The sequence below is a fragment of the Penaeus vannamei genome, chromosome 30, assembly GCF_042767895.1.
Source record: "Penaeus vannamei isolate JL-2024 chromosome 30, ASM4276789v1, whole genome shotgun sequence".
Taxonomy (NCBI): Eukaryota; Metazoa; Arthropoda; class Malacostraca; order Decapoda; family Penaeidae; genus Penaeus; species Penaeus vannamei.
Genome location: NC_091578.1, coordinates 30,030,882 through 30,040,881, shown reverse-complemented (window position 1 = coordinate 30,040,881; position 10,000 = coordinate 30,030,882). Strand labels below are relative to the sequence as shown.

Sequence of the window (10,000 nt, the reverse complement as noted above, 5' to 3'; positions counted from 1 at the left end):
ATTCATTTTTCTCCTTCATTTCTCTCTTCCATTACATAGGAAAGGAAAAAAACTATTTTTCCCCTTTCACTTCTCTTTTAAATATGAACTTGTCTTTCCCCTTTCTTTATTTCTTTCTTCCTTTACACAGGAAAGTAGAAAAAACTATTTTTCCTCTATCACTATTCTTTCAAATATGAACTTATCTTTCCCCTTTCTTCATTTCTTTCTTCCTTTACACAGGAAAGTAGAAAAAAAAGGTAATTTGAGAGAGAGAAAGGAGAAAGGAAGCACTCCTTTATTTCTTTCTTCCTTTACACAGGAAAGTAGAAAAAACTATTTTTCCCCTTTCACTATTCTTTCAAATATGAACTTATCTTTCCCCTTTCTTCATTTCTTTCTTCCTTTACACAGGAAAGTAGGGAAAAAAAGGTAATTTGAGAGAGAAAGGAGAAAGGAAGCACTCCTTTATTTCTTTCTTCCTTTACACAGGGAAGGAAAAAAAACTATTTTTCCCCTTTCACTTTTCTTTCAAATATGAACTTGTCTTTCCCCTTTCTTTATTTCTTTCTTCCTTTACACAGGAAAGTAGGGAAAAAAAGGTAATTTGAGAGAGAAAGGAGAAAGGAAGCAGTCCTTTCTTTCTTTCTTCCTTTTACACAGGAAAGGAAAAAAAAAGTTAATTTGAGAGAGAAAGGAAGCACTCAGTTCTGTTGCAAGAATGTCCTGTGTATTGGTATTAGAATGTCGAGATGTCCATTAAGCATTGATATATTGGCAGTCCAGAATCTAGTGCAAATTGATGTGTCATTTAGCAGCTGTATTAACGAGGCGGTGCTTGGGTGTCTCGCTGTCTGTTTTCTGGCTGTGTTTTAATGTTTGTTTGTTTTGGTCTTGTCTGTTTTTTTGTGCCTGTTTCTGTCTCTTTGTGGATGTTTTTTTTTATTTGTTTGTGTCTGTTTCTTTCTCTCTCTGTCTCTGTTTCATTCTCTCTATCTCTCTCTCTCTCTCTCTCTCTCTCTCTCTCTCTCTCTCTCTCTCTCTCTCTCTCTCTCTCTCTCTCTCTCTCTCTCTCTCTCTCTCTCTCTCTCCCCCTCTCTCTCTCTCTCCTTCTTATTCTCTCTCCCTCTCCTTCTTCTCCCCCTCCATCTCCTTCTTCTCCCTCTTCCTCTTCTCTCTCCCTCCCTCGCTAAACAAATGAATATAAACATAAATATTGAAAATAACAAAAACAAGCATCTTAACAGCTGGTCTCTCGGCATGTCGACTGAAATGACACTTTGACATATTATTAATTTCGCTTCGTTGTCCTTGTGTAATATTTATAGACATACTTCCGCCAAAAAAAAGAAAGAAAAGAAATGATCGTGCATGTCAGATGAGAAGTATTTTGAAACAGCTCTTGACATTCATATATTAAAAACAAGAAGTGATATCCATATTTTACACACACTCACTCACTCACACACACTCTCTCTCACACGCACACGCACACGCACACATACAGACACACACACACACACGCACACGCACACGCACACGCACACACACACTCACACACACACACACACACACACACACACACACACACACACACACACACACACACACACACACACACACATATATATATATATATATATATATATATATATATATATATATATATATATATATATATACTTTTTATTATATGCTTTAAAGATGTCTATATATGCCGTATTATCGTTAAAGATAATACAGATTATATGCTGTATATCTTTATGCATTATACTGTATTATACAGTTGGTTTCACTTCAAGTGGTTTTATGTATTTAGTATTTTTTTTCTTACCGATACATGTAATGATTTTAATATTTTTATTAGTATTTTTATTATTTACTTATTAGTATTTTATTTACTAGTATTTATTAGTATTTTAGATATTAGTATTTTTATGAAAGTTGTGTTAGGATTTTCAGGTGATAATTTAAGCCTTGTTGGGATGTGGTGGATAAAATGACCATTAATAAAGTCGTGATGGTACTTGTCATGATTTTTAAATTAATGTTTTATCAAGGATTTTTTAGATGTCAGTTGCCCCCCCCCCTCCCCTTTCCCTTCCTCCTCAGGCCGTGAATAACATCAATAAAAAAAAAAACGCGATGAGAAATATTGCTAATAATTGTTAAACTATTAATAAGATCAATAGTTTTATCAAATGACAATTTAGCTTTCTAAGTGTTGAACTTTGACCCTGCGGACGTATATAATGACAATAATTATAAAAAAAAAGAAAAAACACTATGGTTGAAATTGATAATAATATCCTTAGGGCAGTTTTATTTTGAAAGAAAGAAAGAAAAAAAAACACGACGATAGAAATTAATAAATATTAGGATAGTTTTATTTCCTTGTTGGTCTCAGCCTTTGCCTCCGCCCCACAGGCCTGGAGCGCGGACGTATATAATATCCTGTTTTATTTTTTTGTTGGTCTCAGCCTTTGCCTCTGCCCCCGTAGGCCTGGAGCGCTGACATATAAAAGCAATAATTATCTTTAAAAACACAATAGAAATTAATATCAAATTTTATTATCAAACATCATTTTCTTGGTCTCAGCCTTTGCCTCTGCCCCACAGGCCTGGAGCGCGGACGTGGTCATCCAGATCCCGAGCGAGCGCGTTCGCGACCAGGACGGCTTCTACCGCCTCGACTACTGGCCTCCGCAGGGCAGTCCGCCGCCCAACTCCACCTTCACGCCCGCGCAGGTCGTCGCGGGCGTGAACCTGACACGGGCGCTGCCGGGGACCAAGTACGACTTCCAGCTGTACTACACCAACGCCACGATCAACGACTACCCGACGTGGACGGCTTCGATAACGACGGGTAAGGCGATGCTTCGGGTTCGGGTTCGGGGCGGTTCGGAGCCTCGTCTCGGAACCGGATTCGTGTTGACAAAAAAGAAAAGAAAAAGAGAGAAATAGAAACAAAAAACATGAAGAAGAATGAATATCTTCACAATACTAGAGTTGTATTTGGCCGGTTTCATGTCTTCGTCAGAAAAAACATTGCATTTCTGACGAAGACGTGCTCGAAACCAGCCAAATTCATCTCTCATGTATTGTGAACATATTCATTCTCATTCCTGCCTCTTCTATTTCTTCTTCTTCTTCTCTGCTTTCTCCCATTTCTACATGAGGTCGCCGTTATGGATGAACCGCCCTCTTCTACATGGGCTCGCTATTGTGGGCGTCTTAATGGGAATCATGGTGATGGCTGTGATGATGATAATGATGGTGATGATGGTAATACAGTGATAATACTCACTGGTAATGAATAGTCATATACTAATGATAAGGATTATAGTCATAATAGATATAATGATAATAATAATGATAAGAAATAATGATAAGGATAGTGATAATGATAATAGTGACAATGATAATTCTGACAGGTAATAGATAGTCATATACTACTAATAATGATAATGATAATAGTAATAATGATAATAATGATAATGATAATGATAATAGTAATAATGATAATAATAATAATGATAATGATAATAGTAATAATGATAATAATAATAATGATAATGATAATAGTAATAATGATAATAATAATAATGATAATGATAGCGATGATAATAGTGATAGTGGTAATGATAATGATTATGATGACTGACAATTATGATGGTGATAATGATCATAGATGTTAATTACTATAATTGATACTTCATCATTATCATCATTGTGATCATTATTATTGATGATATTATTCCTACTATTATTCTCATGATTATCGCTATCATTGTTATGGTTATTACTGTCATCATTACTGCTGTTATTATTATTGTTATTGTTGTTGTTGTTGTCATTATTATCATTATTGTAGATAGTATTATTATCATCATCATTATTGTTAATATTGTTGTTATTATTATCCCTATCATTATTATTATCATCATTAAAAATAGCAATTACAATATTGATGATAAAGATAATATGTTATAATAGGGTTGTTGTTTTTATTACTGTTATTATTGTTATCATTATTATTATTATTATTATTATAATTATCATTACTATTGTCATTATTATCATCATTATTTCTGTTATTATTAGTTTCAAGATCATTATTCACTACTACTGCTATCATTAATAAAATAAGAAATACTACAAAGATGATGATAATATTCGTTATGAAAGAAGTAATAATACCAAGGATAAAAAAATACCGAATCATCCATCATCATTAAAGATGACAATTGCAATATTGATGATAATGATATGTGTTATAATAGGGTTGTTATTATTTTTTGAATTATTATTATCATTATCATCATTATCATCATTATTATCATCATTATTTCTGTTATTATTAGTATCATGATCATTATTCACTACTACTGCTATCATTAATAAAATAAAAAATACTACAATGATGATCATAATATTCGTTATGAAAGAAGTAATAATACTAATGATAAAAAAATTACCGAATCATCCGAAATTATACATTAAACTTTTGACGTCTCTTCCGCCTTCACTAATTAAGTCAAAAGAGAGGAGGCATTATAGCGAATGGCAAAGACTCTTTAATTGATTATATTTATTTCCGAATAATTCATGAAAAGATAATGAAAAATTCGGGAATGGGAAGGGGGTAAAGTCAGCGGTATTGGCGAGGGAGAAGGTTTTTTTTTTTTTCTTTTTATTTTTTTTTTGGTGGAATTTTGGTGGGAATTTTTTGGGGGGTTGGGTAGGTTTGTTTGTTTGTTTGTGTGTTTGTGTATGTGTATATTTGTTTGTGTGTGTGTTTGTTTGTTTGTATGTGTTTGTGTATATTTGTTTGTATGTCTTTGTGTATGTGTATATTTGTTTGTTTGTATGTGTGTTTGTGTATGTGTATATTTGTTTGTATGTGTTTGTCTATGTGTATATTTTTTTGTTTGCGTGTGTTTGTGTGTTTGTATGTGTATATTTGTTTGTTTGTTTGTATGTGTATATTTGTTTGTTTGTTTTCGTGTGCTTGTTTGTATGTGCGTTTACTCTTGTGTTTGTTTGTGCGCGTGCATGTATATTTGTGCAGATATAGTGTGTATGTATGCATAGGTGCGTGTGTGACTGGGTGTGTATGTATAGTGTGTGCGTCTGCTTTTGTGTTTATGTGTGTAGCGTGTATGTATGCATGTGTGTCTGACTGCATGTGTATATGTATGTGTTTATACGTCCATGTGCGTGGATATGTGTGTGTGACCGCGTGTGTGTGTTTATACGCCCATGTGTGTGTGTGTGAAGTGGAGGCGCCAGAACGCGGATGCAGCGTGGGCGTGAAGCTGAAGAGGTGTGTGACTGCATAAGTGGAGCGGAGTGGACCTCGGGCGGGAGAGAGGGAGAGGGAGAGTGAGGGAGTGAGGGAGTGAGGGAGTGAGAGGGAGAGGGAGAGAGGGAGTGAAGGGAGAGGGAGAGAATGAAGGGAGTGAGGGAGTGAAGGGAGAGGGAGGAAAAGGAGGGAGTGAAGGGAGGAAGAAAGAGAGAGAGAGGGAGGGAATGGGAGAGGAAGGGGAAAGGAGAGAAGGAGGGAGAGAGAGCGAGTGAGGGAGAAAGAGAGGGAGTGAGGAAGAGGGAATTAGGGAGGGAAAGGAAGAACAAAAGAAACAGAGAGAGAGAAAGAAAGAATGAAAGAGAGATTGAAGGAAAGTGAAAAGAGAAAGAAAGAAAGAATGAAAGAAAGAGGGAGAGAGGGAGAGAGAGAGCGGAGGCATGTCCGAGAAGGCCAGCCATGACGTCTTTATCGAAGACACAAAACAATCATTCTAATGTTTGTTAGTGTCTGTTTGTGTGAGAGAGGGGAGGAGGAGGGGGGAGGTAGGGAGAGTGAGGCGTAGATGAAGGAGAGAGAGAGCGAGAGGAGAGAAGAGAGGAGAAGAGAAGAGAAGAGAAGAAAAGAAAGAAAAGAAAAGAAAAGAAAAGAAAAAGAAAAGAAAAAGAAAAGAAAAGAAAAGAAAAGAAAAGAAAAGAAAGAGAGAAGAAGAAGAGAAGAGAAGAGAGAAGAGGAAGAGAAGAAGAAGGAGAAGAGAAGAGAGGAGAGGAGGAGAGAGGAGAGGAGAGAGAGAGAGAGAGAGAGATAGTTAGCTAGATAGAGAGAGGGAGAGGGAGAGGGAGAGGGAGAGGGAGAGGGAGAGGGAGAGGGAGAGGGAGAGGGAGAGAGAGAGAGAGAGAGAGAGAGAGAGAGAGAGAGGAGAGAGAAGAGAGAGAGAGGAGAGAGAGAGAGAGAGAGAGAGAGAGAGAGAGAGAGAGAGAGAGAGAGAGAGAGAGAGAGAGAGAGAGAGAGAGAGAGAGAGACAGAGAGGGAGAAAGAAAGAAACAGATAGAGAGAGAGAGAGGGCGAGATAAGGAGATAAAGAGGGAGAGAAAGACAAAGAGACAGAGCAATACATCGCAAACGAGACAAAAATGAAAATAAAAACCAGAGAGCCAAAGAGAGAATGACACACACGCAAAAAGACAAAAGCCAGTCTGTGCGATCGATAATAGACGCCTGAACCAGATGGAAAAGGAATTTAATACCGCGTTCGCATTCTTCACCATCGTTCAAACACTTCATTTATTCCCATGCGCGAAGTGGCGCTGACCTCGGCTTCGCCAGATGGGTTAAAGTCAAGCCACAGTTAAAGCCACGTCTGAAGCCAAATTTCTTTTTTATTTTTATTTTTATTTTTGGAAGCCTTATGTTGAAGTTTTCAGTCTCCTACAGTGTCTCTTGCATACGATCGTGTGATAGAATGTCTTTCATGTCGTTTATTGGCTGTCATGTCGCTTATAGGATTCCCTGTTCGGCCGTTTTGGGTGTTCGAATTTTTGTGTCTTGGTTTTGGTGCGTGTGTGTGTGTGTGTTCGTATGTGTGTGTGTGTGTGTGTGTGTGTGTGTGTGTGTGTGTGTGTGTGTGTGTGTGTGTGTGTGTGCGTGTGTGTGTGTGTGTGTGTGTGTGTGTGTGTGTGTGTGTGTGTGTGTGTGTGTGTGTGTGTGTGTGTGTGTGTGTGTGTGTGTGCGCGCGTGCGTGCGTGCGTGCGTGAGTGTGTGTGCGTATCTGTATGTCAGTTATCTCTCCGTGTCTGTGTGTATGAGTGTATAACTGCTGTCCTTCGTAAATACGTCAAGGAATTCATGAAAATTTGATTCAATATTCCCACGCTCTCTATAAACACTTCCATAACGGGCAGCACCAAAGGTTTCTTTATTCTGCTCCGAATTATGACTTCGAAAAACAAGTCGTGATAAGAAGTGAGAGTCGGAGGAACTGCTTCCAAGTTTTGTAAACACTCTGACCTTTATACTTTTATACAAACTTGGAATATAACCCCTTTATGTTGACTTTTCGTTCACCCCTTTATACGAATCATCTCTGAAATCGTTTATAAAGATGATGAAAATCGCTTTATATAATTCTTTCTCTTAAAACTTCGATAAACATTGATATAAAGTTGATAAAAAAACTTTTCATTTTTACTTCGTTCACCCTTTTACACGAATCATCTCTGAAATCGTTTATAAAGATGGTGAGAATCGCTTTATATAATTCTTTCTTTTAAAACTTCGATAAACATTGATATAAAGTTGATAAAAAAACTTTTCATTTTTACTTCGTTAACCACTTTATACGAATCATCTCTGAAATCGTTTATAGAGGTGATGAAAATCGCTTTATATAATTCTTTCTTTTAAAACCGATAAACATTGATATAAAGTTTGAATAAAAATCTTTTAATCTTTACTTCGTTCACCCCTTTATACGAATCATCTCTGAAATCGTTTATAAAGATGATGAAAATCGGTTTACATAATTCTTTATTTTAAAACTTCGATAAACATTGATATAAAGTTTGAATAAAAAACTTTTCGGTGATACTTCGTTCACCACCTTATACGAATCATCTCTGAAATCGTTTATAAAGATGGTGAGAATCGCTTTATATAATTCTTTCTTTTAAAACTTCGATAAACATTGATATAAAGTTGATAAAAAAAAAATTTTCATTTTTACTTCGTTAACCACCTTATACGAATCATCTCTGAAATCTTTTATAAAGAGAATACAAATGTCTTTAAATAATTCTTTCATACAAATGTCTTTAAATAATTCTTTCATACAAATGTCTTTGAATAATTCTTTCATACAAATGTCCTTAAATAATTCTTTCATATAGACATTGATATAAAGTTGGAATAAACCCCTATTTGTTGATTTCTCTTTAACCCCTTTATACGAACCATCTCTAAAATCGGTTATAAAGAGAATTCAAATCCCTTTACATAATTCCTTTATGTAACACCTCGATTAACAGTTATATAAACTTGGAATTAGATATTTTACTTTCCGTTATTGTTCGTCTCATCGTGGTCTGGCAGTTCTTAAGTATTTTTTCCCATTATTTGTTTATTTTTTATTCTTATTAACTTAATTTTTATTGGGGGTTGGGGAAGACTACGGGAAGATCGCGTGTTTAGAGGTGAAAATTGCTTATTATGGTTGTTTGGATGCTTTGGGGTTGAAGGGGGGGGGGGAAGGGGAGGAGGAAGGAAGGAGGGAGAGAGAGGGAGAGAAAGAGTTGGAGAGCACACACACACACACACACACACACACACACACACACACACACACACACACACACACACATATATATATATATATATATATATATATATATATATATATATATATATATATATGTACACATACATATACATATACATACAGTACATGTAAATATATAAGTAGATAAATAGATTTAGAAAGTGAGAAAGAGAGAGAGAGAGCAGAAGAAAAGGAGGACGAGAGAGAAAAAAAAGTTCGAAAGATAGAGCGAAAGAATAGAAGAAAAGGAAGACAAAAAGAAAAAACAATTAAAAAAGAGAGAGAACAAAAGAAAACGAAGAGCAGATAAAGAAAGAAAAAGACGAGAGGAAAGGCAGAACAGAGGAAGAACAACAGCGGACCCGGACATGCGAGGAGTGCGTGTGGGCGGGAACACGTGGGCGGCCGTCCGTCCCCTCCCGCCGGCAACACGACACTGATCTCAGCTGCGATCTCGGCCGCGCTTCCCGATCCGCTTTCGGAGGGGGCGGGGCATCGGGGGGGGGGGGGGGGGGGCAGGATAGGGGAGGGGGGAGGCGGTATGCTTGGTGGTGGTAGGGGGTAGGGGGTGGAGGTAGGGGTAGGGGGGAGGGGGTGTTATCGTTGTTATTGTGAGTATTATTTGATTACTATTATTTTTGTTGCTGTTACTACTACTACTACCACTATCAGTATTGCTATTGTTATTATTATTGGGGGTGGTAGTGGGGTGGTGGGGAGGGAATGGGGGGTGTTATTATTGTTATCGTGATTATTATTTGATTACTATTATTTTTATTATCATTACTGTTACTTCTAGAACTACCACTATCAGTATTACTGCTACTACTACAACTATTATTAGTGTTGTTACTGTTATTATTATTTTTATTATTATTGTTATTATGATCATTATTATTATTATTATTATTGTCATCGTCATCATTATTATTATCATTAATTTTATTGTTACCATTTTGTTATTTTATTATTATTATCATTATTATCATTGTTGTTATCATCATCATCATCATATCATCACTATTACTATTCTAAAATGAAGACAAAATTCCCAGTACTACTCCTCTATTCCTTAAAATGTACCTTTTTTTAATATATCTTCATACGACCTCGATTCCTCCCTAATTTATGATTGACCTCATTAAAACCTTTTTCTAAATACCTTGTTTATGGTGGTCGTCTGAGGAGAAGCATTATAGTGTCGTGTTTATGTCTGTTTTGAGTATGGTGTGGTTGGGTGTAGTTTATGGTGGTCATCTGAGGAGATTATAGTGTGTTTTATGTCTGTTTGAGTATGGTGTGGTTGGGTGTAGTTTATGGTGGTCATCTGAGGAGATTATGGTGTGTTTTATGTCTGTTTGAGTATGGTGTGGTTGGGTGTAGTTTATGGTGGTCATCTGAGG

At 36.4% G+C, this 10,000-nt stretch overlaps 1 protein-coding gene across 1 annotated transcript in view; it reads left to right on the top strand.

Annotated features, from left to right (window-relative positions):
• LOC113825691 (tyrosine-protein phosphatase 10D) overlaps window positions 1-10,000 on the top strand; it is a gene marked incomplete in the record, with an annotated part of 128,876 nt that overhangs the window by 49,372 nt on the left and 69,504 nt on the right. Inside the window, 1 exon segment of the mRNA XM_070143460.1 lies at window positions 2,599-2,845. Coding sequence (XP_069999561.1) covers window positions 2,599-2,845 — 247 coding nt within the window.